Here is a 27,908-nt window from a genome sequence, read left to right as displayed (position 1 = left end):
CTCATATAAAGGTTATGCTTTAAGTGATGTTTTCACTTGTTTGCAAATTTTTTAAACTTCAAGCTCACTTCCTGGTTTAAAAAAATACATTTTGTGGGCTTACAAATAACCCATATGGTTGAAAAATGTGTTGAAATTGCACCTCACATCCTATAGAAGGCAAGGATCACATTTGAACTATTTTTTCAAAGTTTAAAAGAAAAGGAAATGAATGTATATTGGCACATGGCACAAGCTGAGGGGTTGGTGGAGCAATGCTGCCACACCTCAGCCACTAGCAGTTGCTCACTCCTGCTGTGGATAATACCAGTGATATTGCTACTTTTAAATCCTTTTTAATGTAATTTTTTGACTAAGAGCATTGATTTTTCAGCCTACCCCTGTACATGTCTGCCAAGAAGCAAATCTATAGTAGTGTCTCACTTATCCAACATAAACGGGCCAGCAGAAGGTTGGATAAGCAAAAATGTTGGATAATAAGGAGGGATTAAGGAAAAGCCTATTAAACGTCAAATCTATATATATAAAAGGGTAAAGAAATTTTGGCCTAGGACAAAACAACAAAACTACACATCCCAGATACACTAAACATGGCAGCACAACCCCTCATCCATGCCTCTACGTTCATACAACAAAAAGGAAAGAAAAATAAAGTCCTAATTAGAGGGAGAGGAATAATTGTTTTTATCCAATTGCTGCCAGTTAGAAGGCTAAGCTCCGCCCACTTGGTCTCCTAGCAACCCACTCAGCCCAGGGGACAGGCAGAGTTAGGTCTCACTTAGGCCTCTTCCACACTGCCTATAAAATAAGATTATCTGATTTGAACTGGATTATATGGCAGTGTAGACTCAAAGCCCTTCCACACAACTATATAACCCATTTCTAATGGACTTAATGTCAGGGGAAAACCTTTACCCTTTACCTTAACTACTACCAATTCCTCAATACTTTATTTCCCATACCACCATACTTCGCCACAGCAACGCGTGGCCGGGCACAGCTAGTTACATTATAATTTTACAAATTAAGCACCAAAATATCATGTTTTATAACAAGTCTGCCACTTGTTTGGGAGTATGGCTGCACTTGTGTTGTTGTTGGGCGTGTTGGCCTGCTGCGTGTTGCTGCCTAGAGAAACAGTTGTGGGTCCAGGCGGGAGGCAGACTGTGTTGGATAATACAGAACGTTGGATAAGCAAAGGTTGGAAAAGTGAGACTCTACTGTACTTAATTAGGGTTTCCTCTGAAGTAAATATATGATTGCTGCCTAAATTAAGTTATCTGCAAGATGAATATCGTTGAGAACCAGTATTTATCTCCATTATTATTATTATTAGTAGTAGTAGTAGTAGTAGTAGTAGTAGTATGATTAGGTATTCATGTTTGAATACAAGATGGATTTTTTTCCTTGAAAAATATAAACATGCTTTTTACTGTGTTGTAATATTTCTTCATTTGGAATACTGATATGAATAGAATTTTGTAATATATGATGAGTCATGTGGTGCGGTGGCTAGAGAGCTGGACTGAAATTTGAGGGATCCAAACAGTTCAGTACTGAACTAGTCCCTATTAGTGAAAAGGAGGGGAGTCATGTATATCACCTTGAGTTCCTTAGAAGAAAAACTGAATATAAAAACAAACAAAAAAATCCTCCAATGCATGAATAAAACTGCAAATGTATCAATAAAAGGTGATAAAGTAGGAAAGGGATATAGTGGGGTAATTTTCATTTTCTCCCATTTTGCTGCATTTTTCATTCCATCGTTGTACGTTAATTAAACAGTCAATGTGGTCACTTCATGTCTTCCTATTTGCTTGTAGATCCAGCCCCAGTGGATGAACTGTTGTGCAACCCCGTGGCCAAGCAGCCAGAATTGATTTTAAGGTGGAGTTTTCCAAATGGGAATTATGAAGGTTTCACTATTAAAGTCTTAAATAATAAACCGCCTGAAATGCTTGGCAAAGAAAACAAAACTTCAATAAAAGATTTGGATTACTTTACCAACTATAATATTACAGTTATAACCCGTTCATGTGAAAAGGAGAGCTCACCTAAAGAGATTAGATGCATTACAAGTATTACTGGTAAGCAAAAATCAGCCTTCTCGGAGTGGATAGGGGACTTTGATTTGTGAATAATATTGCTGTTGGCATTACATCTGTGTATCCATATTACACCATAAAAATATGTGCACTAACAGAAATAAGTTTGGATGTGTGATACTTTTGATGAGTAAAAAAATGATTGAAATGTTAGGAAAAAATATTGGCCCATTGGTTCTATCTTTAGAAATTTATTTCCTCAGCCCCAGCCTTTTCTAAGCCTGAGGTAACAGCAATTTTAGAAAAATGCAATAAAAACTTATTCTTGTGGCACATTAAAGACTAATTACTTTATTATAGCAATGTCATAGTTTTTCAGGTATGTGTTCATGATGCAGCAGACTAACATAGCTAGCTAGGCCTTATGCAATTGTTATAATAAAAGTTGGGTTACTATAGTTAAAACTCTACATTTGTGTGTCTAAAGATTTGATTATTCATAGATTTGATTCATATGTTCTTTTAAAGAATGACTAGGTCCTCCAGCATGACTCGATAGTCAATGTTTGTTGGAGGTTGACCATAAAGTCACCCGGTAGAATCAGGAGAATAGTGGGGGGATTTTTAAGTGCAGTTTTTCCATTTTTCTAGGGGTCTTGTATCTCTAACTTCTGTCAAAGTAAAGGGCTTGCTATAGTTATAACTACTTACTGCATAAAAAACAAAATGGCCTTGTGTAGGTAGTTATCAATCCACATTGGAAAATCTAACAACTCTTCCAGAAAATACTAAACTTGGTCTAAATCTGTGAACATTATTTGAAAAGGAGTTGCACAGATGTAGAGCAATCACTAAGAAAACCTGTCAGCATGTCCACACAGCTTGGCTTTAAACATGGAGACTTAAAATTGTTGCAAGATACTGCCTACTGATGATGCTGTATTTGCAAATGATTGCTGTTGTGTGTTGTATGTGTAGCTTTGGTTAGTGAGTAACATATAGACACAGTACAACAACAAAAAACAAAATGTTTGAAGTACAGCCAGAAACCATTTTCTTTCCTGCATCTACAATGTGAAGTTCCAGTTACTATGAGATTCCTCCATATCATTTCATTGCCACAGATTCTAGGTAACAGCATGATATGGGTGATGTTAGGTTATGTCCTGCATGATTTGGTAAGACGCAAAAATGATGAAATACTGACATGTTCTGTGTCTGTTCAAGTAATGAGGATACAAATAGATAGTGTTTCTTCGTAGTATAGTCAAAGAAAGATCTGAGTATTTTCTGTCAAATAGTGTTTCTTTAAGCTCATGACTGCTTCTTTCTTTTCCAGATCCCCCACCTCCATCTCGGCCCCCTAACGTTGTAGCAACAAGCCACTCCTCTTTGAAAGTTCAGTTTGATAATTTTAATTCAAGTAATGGACCTGTAACTGCTTATGCGATCATTGTCACAACTGCAGGTAAAACTATTGCATACCTAGGTTGACTTTCCTGTCTTGAAATTCAAGGAACTGAAATTTATCTATCTTTTTTTTAAAATTAAGAGAATGAAAAGTCAAACAATCAGCTTGTTTAATATGTGTATGTTGCAGGGAACATTCCTACTTGCTTTTGATCATCATTACAGCATTACTCTTTATCACCTGCCTGCCAAAACCACATAATTGTCTCATTGCATTGATAGAACCATAATACAGAAATGATATTTGAAAAAATATGACATTATACTTGTTTCCCAATCACGTTTCTGTGGGTGCTTTGTCATGATGAAACTGATTATTCATTCTGTATAGAAAAGAGGACATTTCTACCCCTTTTGGACTGTTTGAAAATTCCTCTGCTCCTACCCTGAAGAACTTTCCAATATAATAAGTTTTGAATGGTTCTCATGTGTCTACTACCATTATAATGTTTCTTAAAGTGCTACAATGCTCTTTATGCCACCTGTGGTTATGATAGATTATTGTCTTACTGGATCAAAGCTAGGTATACTTTCTGCTCCCCCCCCCCCCAAGTTATTTCTTGGAAGCACATTAACTTTCATTTTAGAAAAAAGACCCTTGGTATTAAGAGAGCTTTGCCTTAAAAATTGGAGTGGGACATCATGGTAGGGATGGGAGACACTGGATTTTAAGGTACATCAACCTAATTTGCCAAACAAATATATAAAATAAATGTGCGAATGAATTGTTATCTGCACTTTTTTGAATTTCTTAATGCTGTTTTCCAATTAAGAGTGCATATGAAAATGTGTATTGTAGGACAAGTAGAGACAGAATGGTTCAGAGATATTCATGTTGTGCTGTGGCTCTGGAAACCATGATTGTCCATGGAAACCTACTGGGTGGCCTTGGGGCAAGTCATACGCTCTCAGCCTCAGAGGAAGGCAATGGCAAAACTGCTTCTGAAAAAATCTTGCCAAGAAAACCCCATCAGAAGGGTTGCCGTGGGTCAGCAATGACTTAAAGGCTCACATCAACAACAAATAAATGTAGAGAAGTACATATGTCAGTGAAAACTAAATACACTTAATATGAGAGAATGTGTACATTGGGCATATTGCATACATTAATCCATGTATTAAAAGAGACATACGTCAAATTGTACATGAATTTGCAAAAAAATTCAGACAGAGACAGAAATGAAACAAAGTTAATGTAAAGAGGAATAGCAAGCTAAGAGAAATGGTCATTTGATAATGATCCTAAAAGAGTCCAGATGTCTGTGTGGGGTACCAATGAATGTTTATTTCATTTTCACCCTGTTTGCACTGTTGAGTTAACAACTGAAAACAGTTCTGAATTATGAAGAATGGTACTAAAAGGTTTTTCCCGGACATTAAGTCTACTGTGTACGATTCTGGGGGTTGGTGTTAATCTTCATTTCTAGGCCGAAGAACCAGCATTGTCCATAGACACCTCCAAGGTCATGTGGCTGGCATGACTGCATGGAGCTCTGTTACCTTCCTCCTGGGAGGTACCTATTGATCTACTCACATTTGCATGCTTTTGAGCTGCTAGGTTGGCAGAAGCTGGGACTAACAGTGGGAGCTCACCCTGCTCCCCAGATTCGAACCAGTGATCTTTTAGTCAGCAAATTCAGCAACTCAGCAGTTTAACCCACTGTGCCACCGGGGACTCCATAAAGAATGGGATTTTTGAGGTTAATTCACTTTTGTGAATATTTTTTATGTATCTGAAATGTGATGAGCAGTTCTATCGGCCTAAATGTCAAAACATATTATGGAAACTGAGGTGTGTAGTGAGATGATGCTTGCAATCATCCACAGAAAAAAGAAAGTATTAAAATAATAAATACTGAATGTTTTACCAAGTGTTTTGATTTTGCATGGTTTCCTTTTGATGAAAGGTTAGGTGCATTTCACCTCACCACCAGTATATTCAGAGGTCATAGCTACTGTGTTTCATTTTTTGTTTAATAAATTATAATACCTGATTTTATTTTTCATATAGATGTAGCCTCTTTTGAATCATTACAATATACCTATGATGATTTCATCCAGAAGAAAACAAACTCTTACGTTGCATCTGTCATCACAACCAAGCAAAAGCGTTCATCTTCCCCTCCCAAAAGTCCACATTTTGATATTAATATTGGAGATGGATCTAAAGTATATGGTTATGTCAATGGGAAGCTAGATCCTCTTGGTTCATACAGGTACTTTTCTTACATTTCTCACTCTATTTTCATAAATCTTGTGTATAAGCAAAAAATTATAAATGAATCATATACATTTCCCTTTTATCCATATGTAATGTAGCTACTATTTTCTCTCTTCCCTACCTTTCATCAGAGCATGTGTTGCCGGTTTCACTCAAATAGCTTTTTTGAATAAGACTGCTGAACTCATCGACAAAGAGGGGAGTTATGCCTCATTTTCACCAGTTTCAGGCTCTGTCACATTACCTCAGAATCCAGGTACAATTATGAAGTTATTGTTACTTATACTCTTGTGGAATCAGTTCTGTTCTCTTTTTGATATCTAACCAAAGTACCCATTAACTGACTAGATTGGATCAAAACAAATTAAACACTATATACTATAAAAGGGAAGCCAGAAAAAGAAAAAGAAAGGAAATTGCTGGAGTTTAGAAAGCTTGGGAAAGTAAAATGTTTTCATGTGGTGCTGAAACATCAGCATGGTAGACATGAGGAAAGTCTTCTTTGATATGAAACCAGATCCAACTTCCACTTGACTAAAATTAATTGTTTTCTTCCTTTTGTATTCAATAATTCCTTAATGCAAGGTTAAACAAAATTACTGGATGCTTATTCCAAGGGTGCGAAGCCTTTGCACAAACCTTTTGGACTCCAGGTCCCACAAACCTTTAACAATTGCCATGCTGGCTGACACTCTCCCAGGCACTGAAGATCAAAACATCTGGAAGGCAAAAAAAATCCCCCATCACATTTGGATTCCCTATTTAACACAGGCACCTAAATAAAACCTCAGTTCTAAATTCACTGTGAAACTCTTGATAACCATAGAAGTAAGACTAAGTGTAGTTGACATTCCTTGAAGGGTACGTTTGACACCTACATTTTTAGAAGTATTATGAATCACCACAGAAAAGTTACTGTTGTTCCTTTGTCTTTTCAAGATGTCATCATAGGAGCTGTTGTTGGATGTCTTCTGGCTGCCATAGTTATTGCTGCAGCAGTGGGGTTCATCTTCTGGCAAAAGAGAAGGTATATTTATTATTTCGTGATGTTTTACTAAGAGGAATCTGGGTTTAATATTTCATGATGAAAATATCTATGGATTCTATTTTGCATGTTTGGCAAAGTCTGGATGTACTCTCTACTACGGTAGATATTCTAGACTAGGAACACTGGGAATTGTTTCTCTGTTTTTTGGGGTGAGCAAAGTGTGGGTCATGGGCAAATGTAAGCCTTAGGGAGTAAAAGAGTTCAGTGTTTGTTTGCAAACTTTTTTGCTGCAGAATGCTCCCTTCTAGGGGATATGGAGTGCATTTCCATCTTATTGGCAAAGTCCCTGGGACCCCAAGGCTCAAACAAAAGTATTACAAACATTTTCAATAAATTTAATTTTGTCCAAAAATGCCAGGAAGTGGATTTCTACCACGTTTTGGGTCCATTATGGGCCAATTTAGGCCTTCTTTGGAAAAGGAAGCAACTTCTTCTCCTTGTTGTTAAAAAAAGGTCTCCGTTCAGCCTAAAATAGCTTTCAAATAGTGAAAATGATCCTGCGCCTCCTAGTGGGCATTTGGGAGGAAATAAATTGTGTTGTATAGTGGGTGGCAGCCTTGCAAGGTCCCCTATGCTTACACAGTTGCTCACTCCTTTTCTGCATAATATCTCAGGATATCTAAGACAGTTTATCAACTCTACAAAACTGGAACATCCACGTTTTTAAAGACAAGACAGCTAAACCATCTTTCACTATGCCTCTAAATATATTTCAAAAAGTGCACTGAAATTTTCCACTATCACTATCATGATAGTGATAAGGCCATCTAAGGAATGGCTGGTTTTTGAAAGTCTCAACACCTTAGTTTTTATCATCAGTGTGTAATATTTGGAGTTAGAGAATGGATACAATTTAAATTGACCAAATATACACAATTGGCCTAGTAGGAGTTGAGGCAGTTGTCCAGTATGACAGCTACTATCATACTGTCAGTTTTGTCAGATTTTAATTTCTAGAATTAACTACAGTACTATGTTATTAACTGTAGGTGGAATCCAAATTTATGCTGTAAGTCTTGTTCTTCTCTTTCAGAAGATGAAGAAGTGAGAGCCACAGTTTAAATATTTGATTGATACTTAGTTATTTCTATCAATTTATCATATATACACATGTATAAGTTGAAAAAGTTTTGACAAATGATTACCCCCAAGGCCCTGGGTCTACATAAATGATTCAATGGTGTAATAGAGACCCAATGCAAAGGCAGTAACAATAGACAAGAAACTCTTACCGCATTACCCTATCCTTGCCCAAACCAGAGAAAGAAAGGCATCCTTCCCCCCTTCCTCACCTTTTTTAGACCCCAGCAGAGTTCAAAAACAACATGCGGGAGCCATTTTGGATGCTTGAGGTGGAGCAGACCGATAGGAGCCATGTATAAGAAGGGCTTTTTTTGCAAAAATTTCTCTGTAGAGAGAGAGAGAGATTATAGTGACCATTTTGCTAGTTAGACAGTTCTGTATCATAACGAAGAGTTGAAATACATAGAGATAGATACTTTCTGCTCCTTTATGGTTGTTAATTGCATACCTGCTTCCTTTTTGGGGAATCCCACTTCGTGCTTGCATTTTGGATTTGATTTGGCATAAATGTTTTAAAGAATGGGAAAACAACCAATAATTTTTTTGAATTTTCAAATTTTGCAGGCATGGTGGAAAAAATAACGAAGTACCATTCTCTCCAATTGAGTAAGTTGACTATTACTGTTTTTCTTTTGCAAGTTATAATGAATCAGTAGTAAATAATTGCTTTCTGTGTTGGCCTAGTTAGAAAAATCATGTAAATTCCGTAACACTTCCAGTACTTTAAAAACATGTTAACTATTGTGTGCGCGCCACATGTGCATGACTTCAAGTTGCCTGCCGATTTATGGCAACCTCATAAATTTCATAGTGTTGTTCTAGACAAGAAATATTCAAGAGCCGTTTGCTGTTGGCTTTCTCTGAAATGTAGCCTACTACACTTGATATTACATGGTGGTTTCCCATTCAAGTTCTAATCAGGCCAAACCCTACCTGTCTTCCAAGAACTGGTGCTGTCCAGGTATTTAGACCTAAAGTTAGACTATTAAAGCTCTAATATGGCTCCCTAAAAATTCCCCATACACAATTGCTAATTGAGAGAATAGCATCCCATCTATTTTGGATTTTATGGAAAAGTTTTTTTTATCTTCCTGGGTGAAGAATGTTTCTGAAGAATAGGGAGAAAAGAACACAAGTAAATAATTGGGAATGGTAACAATAGAACATAACTATGATCTAATCATTTTCTAAATCTGCATTTTGCTGTAAAACTTATTTGAGCAGACTCACATCAGGGAGAAAATTTCTGCTTCTCTAAACCCTGAATATTATGTGCAAATGTTGTGTTCCACCAATAAAGGCTTATGACTAATGTGTTCACTGTTTTCCTTTTCCCTTTCTTCTTTCTTTCCAGACCTAAAAAGTAAGTAAATAATTCACCAAATCTTCAATACATAATGAACTCAGCCATGTGTTATCATTCTCTATAGAATTTTTCAGAAAATACTTGATTTCCGATCAAATGTTTCATATTATCTACTTCACATGTTTACTCTAAGGGTATATTCGGGGTGTTTTTTGTTTTTTTTAGAAATCTGAGTTGTAATCTTTAATATTATAATTTATTACTATATAGTTCAATGTAGGTACACTCCAGTTCTAGGATTATTAAACTACAAAGTATGTCAGTATTCATGCCTTGCTGTTGTATGTGAAATTTCAATGCATAATTAAACAGTCTTCAAAATGCTGCAGGACTTTTTGGTCAAGATCCAAGTAGAGATTTCTATTGACATATGTGTTTCCGCCAGCTGAATTTGAAGGGGAGTGACTCCTGAGTTGCAGGGCTAGATTTTGCGTGGAAGTCAGTTAAGGAGTGCAGAGAGCTACAGCAAGGAGAAGGAAAAGTTGTGCTGACAGTTAGTTGAGCCCTAGCATGTTGTTGGCTGTAGGCCTTTGAGTTTCAGGCAAAAGTAGTATATGATAGACCACAACTGAATACTACAAGTCTTTGTTTCTTCGTTGCAGATCAAAATTAATTAAAGTTGAACACTTTGAGTCTTATTTTAAGAAACAAAAGGCTGACTCAAACTGTGGCTTTGCAGAAGAGTATGAGGTATGCATTTGATCTTCTCCTCTGTTACAGTGGGGGTTTTTTATATAGATTAGAGATATACTTAATATTTCAAGAGTCTTCCACATTCTCAAATGTAGAATATACGTTTAGTGCTATGTTTTATTACCTTTTTTCTTATCAGACAGGCCTATTGGGGGTGGAGACTACTCAGCCCAACTGATCAGAGGCTGAATGGTTATCTGTCGGGAGTGCTTTGATTATGCTTTTCCTGAATGGCAGGAGGTTGGACTGGATGGCCCTTGGGGTCTCTTCCAACTCTATGATTCTATGATTCCTATACATCTGGAAGATAATATGTAGAACCATTTTTGCCAAATGGATACAGTTGGGTTAAAGAGAGCTAGGGGCTGACACTTTTGTGCTTGTATGGTTGGCCTAATAAAAATGTTAGCATAGGCACTTGGGGATGGATATGGATACAAAAGTTTAGTTTGTATTTCTTTGACAACATCATTATGTCCAGATTATCTTAAGATATTGCTATTTCCATATAAAGAAGAATGTTCCCCAAACAAATAACATTCCAAGACTCTTCAAATATCACAGTGTAGACAAAATGTCTGTGTGAATTGTTCAGGAACTGTTATATGCCTTGAGATAATTTAATACTAAATATTTCTTTTCACTGTAGGATCTCAGGCCAGTTGGTGTCAATCAGCCCAAATTTGCAGCTGAATTGCCTGATAACAAAGGAAAAAACAGATATAATAATGTTTTACCATGTGAGTTCTTCAATGTTTTGGTATAGTCAACTTACTATTTAAATTAATGTAGCACTAACACTGTACTAGGCCTTCTACAGTAGAGTCTCACTTATCCAACATAAACAGGCCGGCAGAACATTGGATAAGCGAAAATGTTGGATAATAAGGAGGGATTAAGAAAAAGGCCTATTAAACATCAAATTACATTATGATTTTACAAATTAAGCACCAAAACATCATGTTTTACAACAAATTGACAGAAAAAGCAGTTCAATACACAGTAATGTTATGTAGTAATTACTGTATTTACGACTTTAGCACCAAAACATTGCAACATTTACTACAAAAACCCTGACTACTAAAAGGCAGACTGTGTTGGATAATACAGAACACTGCATAAGTGAAGCTTGGATAAGTGAGACTCTACTGTATTTGCAAATTTAGCATATTTAGATAAATCACAAATCTGACAGTTGTATATTCCAAGAAACTTTTTTATTGATCAGAATTTTGGAAGGAGGTAGTCTTATCTTTCTGCTCTACTTATTGTTTTTAATCTCTCAAACATGAGGTGATCTCCCACTGCAGCTGAACTAGTTTCCCGGCCAGTTCTGATGAGGAGCACTGGGATGTGATATGGCAAGGCTCTTGGTATGAGCCAAAGGAACCAGAATCACCTTTGAATCCACACCTTGTTTTGCACATGGAATTGTTTCATATGCCATCTTAAAAGCACTTATTGAAATAACGGGTTTACATGGCTTTAAATGATGTGAATTCCTATGCATATTTCCACATTGTACATTTATATCTTGGCTTTCCTTTACAAAACAGTACTTAAATTGGATGGTGAATGCAGTACTGGTTTAATTTCTCACTGCTTTAAATGAAGTACACGTGAAAGGGATCTAGGAGTCTTAGTAGAGCACAAGCTGAACGTGAGTCAACGATGTGATGCAGCAGCTTTAAAAGCCAATGCAATTCTAGGCTGCATCAATAGGAGTATAGTGTCTAGAGACCGAGGAAAGTCATAGTCCCATTCTATTCTGCTTTGGGTCAGACTGCGCTTGGAATAACACTGTGTCCAGTTCTGGGCACCACAATTCAAGAGGGATATTGACAAACCAGAACATGTCAGAGGAGAGCGACCAAACTGAGAATAGGTCTGGAATCCAAACCCTTTGTGGAGTGACCTAAGGAGTGGATACATTTAGCTTGGAGAAAAGAAGGTTAAGAGGGAATATTATAGCTACATTTAAATATTTGAATGTTTGAATGTCATATTGAGGAGAGAGCAGACTTAGCTGCTCTAGAGACTAGGACACAACAGAGCAGAGAATTCAAATAGTAAAAAAAAAGATTCCACATAAATATTAGGAAGAATTTCCTGATGGTAAGAGATGTCTAGCAGCAGAATACGCTGCTGTCTCATAGTGGTGCAGACTCCATCTCTAGGGGGTTTTAAGCAGAGGCTGGATGGCCATCTGTCATGAGTGCTTTGATTGCATGTCCCTGCATGGCCAAATGGTGTAGGACTGGATGCTTCTTGTGGTCTCTTCCAACTCTTATAAAGTGAAATCTGTGAAATTAAAAAAGTGAAAAATTAAAACCAGTAAAAGACAGTAGAAGAGTTAACACATTATTGTTGCTGTTGTTGTTTAAGAAACAGAACAAAATTAGAATAAATAAGCAGAGGAATGGGCCACTCATTAAAAACAGTGGAGAACAAAAAGGGTTGCGGGTTGCTGTGAGTTTTTCGGGCTGTATGGCCATGTTCCAGTAGCACTGGAACATGGCCATACAGCCTGAAAACTCACAGCAACCCAGTGATTCTGGTCATGAAAGCCTTCAACAAACACAAAAAGGGTTGTGTTACCCTCCTGCCTAATAGATAGTCGGGCTGGTGATTCTTGAAACTACTTGAGGAGGATGTTCCATAGACAAGCCATTGCTATTGAAATAGAGACAACTGAACTGTATGTATAGCAATTGCTACATACACATAATTGCTTCCAAAAGCAAATCCTTTGCAAACCTTGTTCCAAGACTCCTGTATCACCATTCTGTAGTAAGATTAGTGAGACATGAACTAATTTCAACAGAATTTAAGTATGACTAATTTTCTCTGGATTGTGGGCAATTTATTGGGAAGGGAAAATGTACTGCTGTTCAGCTTCAATAATCAAGATTAATTTTATTCTTAATTACAGTACTTATCCAAATTCCTTTATCTTATAGTTGGTCTTTCTAATAAGTACATTTATTTTCCGGTGGATTTTCTTACTTTTTATGTTCTATGCTGTTTAAGAAACAAAAGGAAAAGATTGTGATACTAAATTCTTTTGCATTTGCAGATGATATTTCTCGAGTTAAACTTTCCATTCAGAGTCATCCAGGCAGTGATTACATCAATGCAAACTATATGCCAGTAAGTTGTTCTGATCTGCCACTATAATAATTATGATAATGATGATGTTAATGCTTATAAGATAAATATTTATAAAATACAAAGGAGGTCTAAAGATGGTATTTTTTAAATTGTAGGGTTACAATTCGAAAAAGGAGTTCATAGCTGCACAAGGTCCTCTGCCCACCACTGTGCAAGATTTCTGGCGCATGATCTGGGAAAAGAATATTTATACAGTTGTTATGTTGACTAAATGCGTTGAACAAGGCAGGGTAAGGTTTTACCTATTAATATTTATTTATTTATTTATTTATTTGCTCGTTCATTAAAGCCTTTAATCACAAAAAGTCCTAAATCACAAAAACTCAGACCAGCATACAAATAAAATTAATTTTAAAATGTTTTATGAAAATGTCGATTTAAAACAAGGAGGAAAGCTTTTAAACAGTGTGTAAAGGCATGTTAAACATTTTAAACAAAGTGAAAACCTTTTAAATCTTGTTTGGGTTGGTATCAAATAATTAGGCCTCAAAAGCTATTATTTAAAATCTTTGAGGGTTTTTGAGCATGGTGCTAGAATAATACTACAGAATATTATGATGCCGGTGCATAGCTCTGGTACTTACTGTGCACGCTAGTGTCATTAAAATATATGTTTCTAATGTATATTTTTATCTCATCACTTCAACTTACAAAGGTTCCAAGTTTCAGAACAATTGAAATTTAATAAGTAATGATTCTGGTGGTAAATGAATAAGCAGTGCTTAAATTAAAATCAAGGTATAGGCCCTGCCCTTAAACTATCACATTAGAAAGAAGACAAGTTGGTGCTTTAGATTTCAAGATGGAACGAAAAGATAGAGGAAGAAAACTATCTGGACTGTTATCTGGTTCTTGGACCGCTTTCTGGCCCATTTCTACTTGGCTTGGTCCTCCCTGGTTCCAGGTTTTATAAAATGTGTGCTGAATTTGCCTGGAGATATCTTGTGAATACTGTTTCCTTTTGGTCCCTTTCCAAAGCTTTTCTTAGATTATCTCATTGTGTCCAACTGCTTCCACATGCATCTATGCACTCTCACATATGGATGTAGAGCCAACATCCTCTCAATGTAGCATGGATATTTGCATACAAATCTCTGCTACCTATATGCTGAACCGTATACCACCACCATCCTGATTTCCTGTAAAGCCTACCACCACCTTGTGTAACCTTTACATGTTTCATAGCAAGCAGCAAGCCAGTCACACATTAATGACTGCTCTCAAAATGGCCATGTAAAGAGATTTTGGGTCCTTACAGTAAGTCAGTAGACATTGCCTTTGGGCATTATAGGGGGAGACATATGCATAAGTCCCAAATTGAATTCTTTCTTTCACACACACTCTCTGTGTAAATTTGACCTTGCTCGGTGTTTTGAGGAATATTGCACTGATTATCTTGAAACAATTACTTATTTTTCTTGATTATTATTGTAAGATATAACACACTTCTTAATCTATATTTCTAGACAAAATGTGAGGAGTACTGGCCAAACAAGCAATCCAAGAGCTATGGAGACATAACTGTAGCCATGACCTCAGAAATTGTCCTTCCGGAATGGACAATAAGAGATTTTTCCATGGAAAAAGTGAGTTGTGTAGAGTGAATAATGGACACAGGTATCTTGATATCTATATAGAATGGAATTCTTGTCATTGCTCTTTAAAAAAAAGGAGAATAAGATACAGAAAACCGCAACCAAAATTATTAAGGGACTGGAATATTCAATGTTTGTAGTGTTACTTTTACTCTTATTTTATTTATTTACCGGTATTTATTTATTTATTTTAGGTCAGTTTATGCTTTGATTTCTCTCAGAAAGCTGGGGGAGAAACAATAGAAATGCATTAAAACTCTGAAAACTGGACGTAGTCAAAGTCATGTTTCCTGAACTCAATTTGAAAGTATACATCACAATGGATTAGCTAAGAAGAATATTTTCTAGCACTCCCAGAATCGTCTAGCTAGCATAGCCACTGCAAGCAGCATCAAGGTGGACATGATGGGATCAAGCCCCGTGAGTGCTAAGAGAAGCCTATAGATCTTTGGGACCCTCTTCTCCCACCCTCAGTCTATGAGCCCTAAATGGGCAAACCAGACATGCACCAGGAGGGCAAGAAAGGCGTTTGTCCAACAAGTGAATAACTCACAGAAGGCATTTTTCCAAAATTTTAATCATTTGTTTCCTCCCCCGCTAGATGTATTCACTGTTGGCCAACTAGTGCTGTCCCACTTGCAGAGTTGCCCTGGGGTCCCAACTCCATTTATACTACAGGTTAAAGATCCGTTATCTGAAATGCTTGGCGCCAGAAGTGTTTTAGATTTCACATTTTCCCCCAGATTTTGGAATATTTGCATATACATAATGAAATAACTTGGAGAAAGGATCCAAGGCTAAACACAAAATGTGTTTATGTTTCATATACACCTTATATATTATTAATAGTAGTAGCAGTAGTATTTGTACTCTGCTTTTTCCCCAGGACATATAGCCTGAAGGTAATTTTATACACAATATTTTACATTTTTAATCATTGTTCATGACACAAAGTTTGTATATCAATATATACAAACTTTCTATGTCAAAATACACAAATTTTGTGTCATGTACAATGATTAAAAAGCAATAAACACCAAAAAGCAACATTGTCATTATCTGAATGAAGTATTTGAAGTATTCCGGATTTTGGAATTCAGGATAAGAGATGCTCAGTCTGTATTCCTATTTCCTATTACACACTGAATCACTTTTAGCTTCCATGTGCCTGCCTTTTCCATTCTCACAAGACATCCTTCTAATTCACATTGCCAGTGCCTAGTACCATGGGACTGACTGGTAGACATTAGAGACAATCTGCCACAAGGGAACTGTGCAGTCGCAATTCCCTTGTGGTGGATTGCCTGTAATTTCTGAGCCCTTGATAGAAATATTGCCTACACACCGAGAATTGCTGGGAAACAATTGCAGGAACTAGTTAACTATAAATGCTTGTTAGTACCATTGTTCTGAATCTTAATCCGTCCTCCTTATTTTCATTTGTAAGAGCGATTCACCAGAAAGTCACCCTGTGAGGCAGTTTCACTTCACCGCCTGGCCAGATCATGGCGTTCCGGAAACGACTGATCTCCTCATTAGCTTCAGGCACTTAGTTCAAGAATACATGAAGCAGAACCCACCGACGTCTCCAACTCTAGTGCACTGCAGGTACAAAAAATATTTTCCCTTCTTTTTTCAAAAAAGCTATTTTGAAATGCAGTTTTTTGCCACTATGTTTGGAGAGTTAGGAAGATTTTTAGAAGCCATTGCTTTCACCATTAAAAACCAAGGTAATTATCTAGTAACATCATTGTGATATTCAAGGAGGGAGTTCACATGAATGAAAAACTAGGACTGGGAATATCCAGATCCAAGTCCTCGAGCAGACATGAAACTCACTGAGGCCACTCACTCTCAGGGTGCATCTGCATGGTAGAATTAATGCAGCTTGACACCACTTTAGCTGCCATGGCTTCATGGTATGAAATCCTAGGAACTGTCATTTTACATGGTCTATGCCAAACTATTATTTTTATTATTATATTTATAATAATCTCCCCCGAAGGGGACTCAAAGCGGCTTAACATAAAAGCATCATCATAACCATTTAAAACAGTCATTCCCAAAGTGGGCGCTTCCGCCCCCTGATGGGCACTGCAGCGATCCAGGGGGCGGTGATGACATGGGGGCAGGGCCAGAGGAAGGGCGTGGCTTCTTCCCGAGAGCCTGAGACAGGGCTGAGAATCTACAGCAGGGGTCCCCAAACTTTTTAAACAGGGGGCCAGTTCACGATCCTTCAGACCGTTGGAGGGCTGGACTATAGTTGGCCACCAAGCAATAATAATAATTAATAACAACAACAACAATAATAAAGAGGGTTGGAAGAGACCCCTTGGGCCATTGAGTCCAATCCCCTTCTGCCTTTATGCACTGAAAGCACAAGCACAGCACCCCTGACAGATGGCCACCCAGCCTCAATGTTAATAATAATAATAATAATAATAATAATAATAATAATAATAATAATACAGGGTTTTGGAACACAATACTCCTGACCTCACAATTGTGTTAAAAAACAAAGTATGGATTGTCGATGTTGCAATCCCAGGTGACAGAAGGATTGAGGAGAAACAACTGGAAAAGCTGACACGATATGAAGATTTAAAGATTGAATTACAAAGACTCTGGCACAAGCCAGTCAAGGTGGTCCCAGTGATGATCGGCACACTGGGTGCAGTGCCTAAAGACCTTGGCCTGCACTTAAACACAATCGGCGCTAACAAAATTACCATCTGCCAGCTACAGAAGGCCACCTTACTGGGATCTGCATGCGTTATTCGCCGATACATCACACAGTCCTAGACACTTGGGAAGTGTCCGATGTATGATCCAATACAACAACCAGCAGAGTGTCTGCTGTGGACTCACCTTGTTGTGTTTCTAATAATAATAATAATAATAATAATAATAATAATAATAATAATAATAACAACAACAATAGCTTTAAGAGAAGAAGAGACCCTTGGGTCATTTAGCCCAACCCCCTTCTGCCCTTGTGCTGTGGGGGCCGGATAAATGGCTTCGATGGGCCACATCCGGCCCCCGGGCCTTAGTTTGGGGACCCCTGATCTACAGTGTTCCCTCACTTACTGCTGGGGTTAGGTTCCAGGACCACCCGCAATAAGTGAAAATCCGCGAAGTAGAGACACTATATTTATTTTAATATTTATACATTATTTTAGTAGTTATACACTATTTTAAGTCTTTATCAGCCAATTGTGTGTTGATAAATCGCCTTCTTCTCCTCCCATTGCCACGTGGGTGCCTTTTCTCCCTCTTTGGCTTCTCCTTCTTCCCTTCCTTAGACTGTAAATTCTAATTTTTTATGATTCATATTAGTCTTTTAGAGTTTATTGAAAAACCGCAAAACAGCGAATCCGCGAAAAGTGAACCGCAAAGTAGTGAGGGAAGACTGTATACCTCTCCTGAGGTGCTTGTTGGAACACAGAGGGCGGAGCTAGGGAAGGGGGCGGGGCCTCCTTCCACGAGCCTGAGACAGGGCTGAGCCTCTGTATACCTCCCCTGAGGTGCTTGTTAGAACACGGGGGCGAGGTATAGAGGTTCAGCCTCATCAGGCACTTGGGAAGAAGCCCTCCCCCTCCTATAGCCCCACCCCCTGTGTCCTGACAGGCGCCGCAGGACAAGGATAGAAGCTCAGCCCTGCCTCAGAGCTCGTAACTCCGCCCATCCCAGTCCTGGCTGCCCATTTGTGGCCCCGGCCACCTCCCCCTCCCAGCCCTGCATCTTGGACTAAGGGAGAGGCTCAGCCCCACCCTCTTGAGCAGGAGCCCGCCTACCCTTCTAAGCCACGCTGAGTGGCGCTGAGTAGTATTTTTTCTGGAAAGGGGGCGGTAGGCCAAATAGGTTTGGGAACCACTGATTTAAAATATACAAATATACGAACATTAAAACAGAATTACATATAAATAGTATTAAAATATTCCCAATTAAAAGCCATTAAACCAAATTCCAACTTAAAAACCACAGCACCCCCTGAATTGATATTAAACACCTTCATCTTTAAAAGCCTGCCTGAATAAAAAGGCTTTAGCCTGCCACTGGAAGACTAGCAGGGAGGAAGCCATTTTGGCTTCCCTGGGTAGGGAGTTCGAGAGTTGAGGGGCAGCCACTGAGAAGGCCTGCTCTCTCGTTCCCACCAACCAAGCTTGACTTGGAGGTGGGACCGAGAGAAGGGCCTCTCCTGAAGATCTCAAGGCTCGGGAACATTTGTACAAGTTGGCCAAATAGCCTGGACCTGAGCTATCTGGGGCTTTAAAGGTTATAACCAGTACTTTGAATTGTGCCCAGAAACAAATTGGAAGCCAGTGGAGCTGCTGCAACGAAGCGGGGGGGGGGGGGGGAGTTTGTCTGCTCTCTGTACCCAGTCCCAGTTAGCAACATGGCTGATCTTTGGATCAGTTGAAGTTTCTGAGCACTCTTCAGAGGTAGCCCCAACGTAAAGCACATTACAGTAATCCAGACGGGATGTAACTAAGGCATGTACCACCATGGCCAGATCTGCATATCTAGGGATTTCATAGCATTAAGCCACTGCCATTAAAATGGTGTCAACTTGTCGTAATTATACAGTGTAGATGCATGCTTAGTCTAAACTACCTTACAGGTTGTTTGTAAAAAATAAACGTGAAGAGAAGACCAAATACATTCTCTTGAACTCCTTGGAAGAAAGGCACACTAATACATCAGACAAACAAAAATATGATATAAAACTGGTATTATTTTCTCCTTGTTCTGCTTCATCCTCTGCCTCTCAGCCCAGTCCACAGAATTAAGGAAAGGAAGGAAATTGTTTTATGCTAGCTGTACTCAGTAGCAAGATAGATTATGTGCATTTTCCTGCACCAAGGAAATCAAATTACACGATGTTGTAATTTTGAAATTAGGGCTATATGTAAGGATTTAATGTAGGATATTTTAAAAAGATAGCTGAAGACAAATATGAAACCAATCTGTGCCTAATCTTTTTCTCATAGTGCCGGTGTTGGGAGGACAGGAACTTTTATTGCAATTGACCGTTTGATCCATCAAATGGAGATGGAGAATACAGTTGATGTGTATGGTGTCGTATACGATCTTCGCATGCATCGGTCCTTAATGGTGCAAACAGAGGTAAAGCAGACTGCTCTCTTTGCAATGCCAAAGAATGACTGACACGTTTGAGAGTGAATAACTGTTTTCCATTTTTCAATTGAATTAAACTCTGAAGCCTTTCCTTAAAAGCCATTGTTCTATAAAAAAAAGTGTCAGAATTACCTTTTCCCCCTGTTTAGTTAACAACTGCAGGCTTCAGATCTAAACTTCTGGACATTCAACTTTGAATTATTCTTTCAGCTTGTGTTATAATTCTTTTTAGCTTCCCAAGAGTTTAAAATGACATATTTTGTTCATCTCTTTTAGCATCAAAAACTATGTTGGCCAATTTCTAAACTTGGGTTTTGATAGCAACATTTTGAGCTCATTTGTTTTTCAATATTTTGCATCTCTCTGTTTTGAAATGCTTTCCCCACTTCCAAGTTCTTCAGAGCTACAAAGTTATAGAACATGTGCATGTAAGAAGAGCTCACTGAAGGTGGTAGTAGTTTTCCTCTCTCATATTCATACTCAGGGGACTAAGGAGGGCAGGGCCACCTATGTAATGTCTTGGGGAAACCAGCACGTTTGAGACTAAGATGGAATGCATCTGTGTGTGTGGTGAGGGGGATTCTCCCTTCTGCTTGCACAAGCAGTCCTTTGTATTAACCTTCTGTTTCAACAGTAGAAATCTAGCAAGGGAGAGGGCGAATTAAATTTATTTGCCTTGAGTTTATTTATGGCACATGTCCTTGGGACATCTTGCAGTCCTGAAAACCTAAAACACGGTAAAGAAAATACCAATCAAAACAACTAGGACATATTTGAACATTAATATATGAAAATTGGCTGTGATATGGAAATATTTGGATATTTGAAATGCCAGCAATACATTTTAAAGTTAAAGTTTAAATGCCTGTCAGAAAAGGCGGGTCTTTTTTGAAATGTTTTTAATTAAACTGAATGGATCTCCCCTGGCAAGGTCTTCCCAAAGGTGGGAGTCTACCCAATAATAATAATAATAATAATAATAATAATAATAATTATTATTATTATTATTTGTTGTTGTTGTTGTTGTTGTTGTTGTTGTTGTTGTTGTTATGATTCAGAGCCTGTTGCACCATTGCAGGTGACAGTTCCAAAGGAAAATACTTCACGGGTGATTTTAATGTCTAATAAGGAAAATAGGGGAGATATTGCTGTTTCAGTCACACTAGGCCTAGCCTATTTTAGGATTTAAAAATTTCCATTCAGCTTTTACTGGAGTCCTTGCCTGTGTATGCCGGAAGAGAACGGTCCTGTTAAATCAGTGGTTCTCAACCTGTGGCTCCCCAGGTATTTTGGCCTACAACTCCCAGAAACCCCAGCCAGCTTACCAGCTGTTAGGAATTCTGGGAATTGAAGGCCAAAACATCTGGAGACCCACAGGTTGAGAACCACAGTGTTAAATTGAAAATGATTTATTTCACACAATGAAATCATGTTGGAGAAAACTAAAAGAACACTTGTGTATAATTAGTAAACTGTCTTCAAGCCTGATTATGGGACTGAGACAGCTTTGGTCACCTTAGTAAATTAACATATGAGACCTGGGGTGCTGTTCTACAGTGATTCCAAGCATTATTAGGGTGCATCTGCATTGCAGAACTGGTGCAATTTGACACCACTTTAACTGCCTTGGAGGAGCCCCGGTGGCGAAGTGCGTTAAAGCACTGAGCTGGAGACCGAAAGGTTCAAACCCCGGGAGCGGCAGGAGCGACCGCTGTTAACTCCAGCTCCTGCCAACCTAGCAGTTCGAAAACATGCAAATGTGAGTAGATCAATAGGTACCACTCCAGCGGGAAGGTAACAGCTTTCCATGCAGTCATGCCGGCCAGATGACCTTGGAGATGTCTACGGACAACGCCGGCTCTTTGGCTTAGAAATTGAGATGAGCACCAACCCCCAGAGTCAGACATGACTGGACTTAACGTCAGGGGAAACCTTTACCTTTACCTTAACTGCCTTGGCTTAATGCTATGGAAGCATGGAATTTGTAGTTTGGTGAGGCACCAGCACTCTTTAGCAGAGAAGTCTAAAGACTCCCACCCTTCAATTGCATCAAGCCATGACAATTAAAATTGATTTTGCAGTGTAGATTCATCCTTGGATGCTGGACTCGAAAGATGGAGCTGTGGGATGCCTGTTCCACATCTTATCCATTGGCTTGTAGGGTTCCTCAAGGCTTGGTGCTTGCCTGCATGCTGTTTCATATCTACATGAAACTGCTGGGATATGTAATATGGAGCTTTGGGTTCAGTGCCACCAATATGCAGACAACACCTGATTATCTGCCACAGAAGCTGTCTGTATCAAAACCAGTTTCTGTTAGCAATGGACTAGATGGAGGGTAATCAAATTTTAACTTAATCTGGACAAGATAGAGGTGCCCCTGGTTAGTCGTAAATCCTATCAGGGAATAGGGATTGATGCCTTGATCACTTCCCATTTCAATTACCGTAATGCACTCTATATGGAGCTGCCTTAGCAAACCCCTTGGAACTTCAGCAGGTCCAGAATTGGCCAGAGACCTGTTTGTTTCTGGTGAAAAATTCAAAGCTGAGGTTATGACCTCTAAAGCCCTATATATGATTTTGGTTCAGGCTGTCTAAAAGACTGTATGTCCCTGCACAAGCCAGGTAAAGTTTTGGTATCTGCATGGGAAAGCTTTTCCTGATTTTCACCATCACACAGAACCTTTTCAGTAGCTGTTCCCAGTCTGTGAAACTCACTTTCCTGGGAGGTTGGGTTAGAATCCTCCCTGCTTTCTTTCCACCAGCAAGTTAAAACATTTTTATTTAGAAGACCTTTGATTTTTCATTGCATGGCAGAATGCTATTTGGAAGTGGTGTGTTTTATCTTATGCGTTTTAAACTGTTTTAACAATGTGCTTTTAATTAAACTATTATTGTAAGCTATCTTGAATACCCATGGGGGAAAAGGCAGAATAGAATAAAGTTCATAAATAATAATAAAAATGGTGTTTAAATGGTTTTTAACTTTTGTAATATTTTTTCTCCTCTTTGCTTGTAGGACCAGTATGTCTTCCTAAACCAGTGCGTTCTGGACATTATTAAGTCTAAGAAAGAGAAGAAAACAGATCTTATATATCAAAATACAAATGCCATGGCAATCTATGAGAACTTTACACCGTCACCGCAAATTGGGAAGGCAAATGGATACCACGTATAATTGCCAAGGAATGACTTGCCTCCTGCCTATGACGTGGGAGAGGGAATATGCACTGGTTTTATTTCCTCTTTAAATAGAAATACTTCTTTTCCATTTTTAAAATAATGGATTTGAATATGCACATCCTAAAAATCCCAATAGGAACTGTGGTTTCTATATAGTGTTAAAGGGAAAATATACTGTATTTTACAAAGGAGTTCTGCTTTGAAGAAGTTAAAGAAGACTCGTGTTATTGGTGAACTGAACTCATACCAATGAAATCATGAGACATGTTAAAAAAGAAATACTTGGGTAATTTTTTGAATTACTTTAAACAAATCCATGCTCAGATTTGTTGGATACTGGTTCTTTTCTAAGTGTCCCAGAGATGCTAGTTTGCATGTATTGGTTACTTCAACCAGTGACTATCTGCATAAGAGGGACTGTTTCTCTTTAAAAACAGAATACAGAAACCTTTTACAAATAGGATATTTTATTATGAAATTGTGCCTTTTTTTCTAGCTGTTTTGCTAAAGAAAACATGATCAGAGTGCTATATTTTTGTATCAAATTTTTCAACTGAAATGGAACATTTAAATAAGACTAATATCAGTTTTGTATGTGGAATAGCTTTTCCTGGTTCTTCCGTAGTAAAGGTGCACCATTCTTTGTATTTCCCCTTTCATCTACTGAGTAAATTCACTGGATGGTGTGAGGCCAATAAGAGCTGGGTAATAACTTGGTTGTATCAAGAACAGTGGTTTTTTTTTTTACATTGTTGAAGTTAAACATTACCAAGTTTCATTTTCATTTTAAATTGTTTCCTTTTTTTCTCTTTTTTTTCTTGTCAATTTTTGGTCCAAGCATGTTCACGTCCTTTCGGTGCCATTTTTATCTCTAACTGATTTTCATTCTCAGCTCCATTTTCATCCTCAGCCTCATTTCCTCTTTCTGCCACTTAATCTTACGGACTGTAGTGACCTGTGAATTTTTAGTCGACTTTTATAACTATATTTCCAAGGTGCCTGTAAACACAACCACAATAGTCATTGCTGCAGCTGATCAGGTTAAACAGCAGTGAGAAAGAGGCCACTCTGAATCAGTGAGGGCAAAAGTGAAGGAAAATGATGGTGAAGTGAAATGGCAGGGTGTCAAACTCATTTAAAATGTGAATGCAAGTATTATTTTGCCTTTTAGAATAATCTTATTTCAAAGCAATGATTGAAATTAGAGAATGTTTGTTCTAGATAGACCATATCAGGTAAATGACTTCTCAATACTTGTGAAAGCAGGACCACTAAATGTGCACTGGTTATCTATTACTCGTTGTGGCGGCTCAAACGATGTGGAGAGGCAGTCTTGTGCAGCTTCTAGTAAGTTCGGCATTACTACACACGACCTCTGCATCCTCAGGTTTCAAAGCAGTTGGTTACAGGAGAATAATTCTGTGAAGATAAGTAACAGGCCATTGCCTCTCCAAATGATCACAGCTATCCCACTGGCAACTTTGAATGCCCACTTTGTCATTAGCAGTTTTCTAAACTTGATAAAATTGATAGCTGTCACCTCCACTGACCTTGGCAATTGCCATTATAAGGAAGAGGAGGTCCATTTACCAACCTGAGCTTTAACTGTGTGTGTTAAGAGTACGCGAATGACTTCACTGTTCTGGTTCATATTTTCTATGTTCTTGTATGTGATAAGGACATATTTAAAAGTGCAATATTTGATTTACTGAATGAATTGTTGCCTCTATTTCCATAGAGTTTTACTCAGGTTCGTTGTCTCTTCTTACTTGTTCTGTGGTTTATGTTGTTAAATGAAGTACTCCTATGGCAGAGCGCTCCCAGGAAGGTTCATTGACTTTATTCTAATTCTTATGAGAAGTAAATGTACAAAGAACTACTGGTTCTGTCAACTGCAGAACATTTTAGCCAGTTAAAACTGAGGTGTATATTTTTAATGTTCTTGTGTATCAAAGAAATGTAATTGCTCTATAATTTGTGTTTGTTTGTTTGCATTGTGCTGCTGTAGTTCTGATGGATACGATTAATGAAAATTGAAGGGTTTTCCATTAAATTAATATTGTTGGTACACTGATGTTAAAATTATGAAGTGTTGCTAATGAAGGAATTGTGGTGTGGGAAATAAAAAGGGGTTTGAGGTTGGGATTAAGTTTTGTTTTGTTTTAGTCAATGCGCTGGCAGCATTAGAAACTGATATGATCTTTGAGTGTATTGTAGAGCTTATCTATAAAGTTTTGGTATTGTGGACTTTACTCTTCAGCTTCCTTTAATGCCAAACCCCTTTGAATTACAATGAGTTTGTATAGCCAAAATGTTAATGCTGACAGGTATAGTAAATGCATCACAGTTTTGAGGTACCTCCATACCGGTTTCTGTGGCAAAATTTTTACTGTCTTTGGGAAATAGATTACTCTAAAGTGCAAAAACGGTTTTCCAGCCTGTTATGCTGCTATAGAGATACCATCATTTGTTACTTTGTATATTTCTGGTATTAGGTGGAATGGCATTTGATTTTGCTATGTGGATCCAACTTTTTATACAAAAAGAAGTAGTCTTATCAGTTTCAAGCATGCCACATTCTAATGTAAGATGTTCTCTCTATCATTAAGTAAGACTTCAAAAAACTTCAATTAGAAATTATTTTGAAGTTACAAATTATGTTCCCAGGTGGAAATGTAGTTAGGCTAGGGCAAGAGGAACACAAAATACACAGGGGTTGCATAGAAACCAAGACACACCTTATATGAGGTTCCCTCTGCATCATTTTGGAGTCATAAGTAATTGCTTTGTCAGGTTGGATTCATGTCTTCAAATACATCATGCATGAAGAAGCTTTTGCACAAGGATGTATGTAACTTAAATAAGAGGTAATGATTTGTCACAATCAAATCCTAACACAACTGGCACAGGTAACCATCACACGTTCTGAAATTGACATGCAAACTGGTTAATTTAAGTCCTTCCCTTGTGAAAGAAGTATTTAGGTTTTAAAAAAACTGCTTTTTTTTTTTTACAAAGTGCCTGCTTACTTCTGTATAGATGGCTGCCTATACTGTCAAATCTATCAGAACTGGTGCCTGTTTCCAATTAAAACAGATGGCATATTTTCTAGACAAAACAAATACTCTTTTAAACAATATGCCTGTTGTTTGTGACAATGGGAATACTGATGAAATTGTTTCTTGAAAAGCTGTGATGCACAGAAATCAGAGGTAAGGAATGAAATTTCACATAGGTTCAAATCATCATGTGGTGAAGCAATTGGCAAACAATAAGGAACAGATAGGAAAACAGGGACTGTATACCCTTTGCTAGACTCTTCCCTTCCTCTGTGCCTCCCTATTTATCCTTTGGACCCAGTTTCAAACGATTTCATGACGTCAATGAGTTCTCTTAGATTGCAACCCTTCAAAGTAGGAGGCAATTGTGCTGAGATTGAAGTAGATGTGATTGGGTCATGGCTGAAAAGGGGTCGATAAGGATGAAGCTGTCTAGCAAATACCACTAATTTTCACCACCTGTAATAACTTATATGGTCAACCTGACCATCGGGGAATCTATGCTTTGATTCAGTGCTTCCTGGGCTCTTTTCTCCAGATATTTTAGACTTCTGCTTCCAAAAAGCTCAGCCACCTTGGCTAATAGGTAAGAATTCTGGTAACTGAAGTCTACAACATCTGGAACATCAGACTTTGGGAACCACTTCTTTAACTGATGCTGTAGCTGCCCCATCCTAAATGTAATGAGAAGATAGCATAACTGTCTGGAACATTTCACTTGACTGCATCATAAGCCACCAGTTCTGGCAGTTCTGGCCTAACAGTTAGGGTGGAATGCTTTCTTTAGACAGATTTGTGGCAGCAATAAAAGGCAGCTAACTATCAACTACTTGGTTTATTATTTTGACCGCTATGGAAGCACTGCTTTTTTTTTTTCTTCTGGCACTAAAATGCCTTGGTCTGTCCCAGTTTGTGGGTGCAGCAGCAACCAAGTTGGATAGCTAAGTGGCTTGAATAGAAATAATTTGTCACTGGTCTGATCTGTTATATAATTTCCTTTTAATGCAGGCTTAGAAGTTATCAAAAACACCTCTGAATGCATCATTAACGTTGCTAGGAGTATTCATCCATTCCAAGTCTTAAAACTAAGAGGAGCAGAGGATTAGGATTCAAAGAATTATACATGCAAGAAGAGTCTTGCTTTCTGTTTTTGCCACAGCACTTCTCACTACCAATAAAAGAAGATCTTAGCTTTAAAAAGCAGCAAGTTTATTAAACTTCAGTTCTATAAATTCTTACAGAAATATGTCTTACTAATGGGACATACCTTTGAATGGAGATGCCTAAAATTTACTTTTAAATAGTGGAAATTACTGTAGGAGCAGTATCAAGCAAAAGCTTTGTGCCATGGTGCTTGCCAATATCTGCAGCTGGATTTTTTTTTTATTTCACAAGGTTAAGTTTAAAAAGGGATACTTCTCTGTGCATCAGATGTTGATGTTTTGATTGTTTTCAAATTATGTACAATTTCCAGTGTTTCATCTGTTGTATAAATGTTCACTTTATACCATTCTTAATTTTAATGGGTTGATCAACTTTCAGTGACAGAAAAGTGACTAAAATAAAGTATTGACATCATAGTTTTCAATGTGTGTTCTTTTGAGAGTCAAGTAATTAAGTCAACATCTGTCACCATTTATCTCATTATAAAACAATTTCAGATTCTTAAATGCAGAGAGGGCTGAGGGGAGCATCCACATAGCTGATTCTGCTCACTCTGGTTTTTAAAAATTCCAGATTATGTGGAAAGCTTCCATGGGTAGAATACGAAGAAAAGAGGAAGAGAAAAAACTGAAATATAGCAGCATCTTTAAGATTAACTGGTTTTTG

At 37.9% G+C, this 27,908-nt stretch overlaps 1 protein-coding gene across 1 annotated transcript in view; it reads left to right on the top strand.

Moving 5' to 3' along the window:
• The window catches only part of ptprj (protein tyrosine phosphatase receptor type J), a 107,047-nt gene extending 79,389 nt beyond the window's left edge, over window positions 1–27,658 (top strand). The window contains exons 12-25 of the mRNA XM_062967653.1: window positions 1,824–2,087; window positions 3,385–3,513; window positions 5,527–5,731; window positions 5,868–5,992; window positions 6,676–6,763; window positions 8,432–8,473; window positions 9,836–9,923; window positions 10,576–10,666; window positions 13,003–13,076; window positions 13,193–13,327; window positions 14,564–14,683; window positions 16,140–16,300; window positions 19,687–19,822; window positions 22,856–27,658. Of these exons, the coding sequence (XP_062823723.1) occupies window positions 1,824–2,087; window positions 3,385–3,513; window positions 5,527–5,731; window positions 5,868–5,992; window positions 6,676–6,763; window positions 8,432–8,473; window positions 9,836–9,923; window positions 10,576–10,666; window positions 13,003–13,076; window positions 13,193–13,327; window positions 14,564–14,683; window positions 16,140–16,300; window positions 19,687–19,822; window positions 22,856–23,014 (1,817 nt within the window). The 3' untranslated portion in view covers window positions 23,015–27,658. The remainder of the gene's footprint in view (window positions 1–1,823; window positions 2,088–3,384; window positions 3,514–5,526; window positions 5,732–5,867; window positions 5,993–6,675; window positions 6,764–8,431; window positions 8,474–9,835; window positions 9,924–10,575; window positions 10,667–13,002; window positions 13,077–13,192; window positions 13,328–14,563; window positions 14,684–16,139; window positions 16,301–19,686; window positions 19,823–22,855) is intronic.
• The last annotated feature ends 250 nt before the right edge of the window (window positions 27,659–27,908 follow it).

Source organism: Anolis carolinensis, chromosome 1 (assembly GCF_035594765.1).
Source record: "Anolis carolinensis isolate JA03-04 chromosome 1, rAnoCar3.1.pri, whole genome shotgun sequence".
NCBI lineage: Eukaryota > Metazoa > Chordata > Lepidosauria > Squamata > Dactyloidae > Anolis > Anolis carolinensis.
This window is presented reverse-complemented; position numbering and strand designations above follow the sequence as displayed.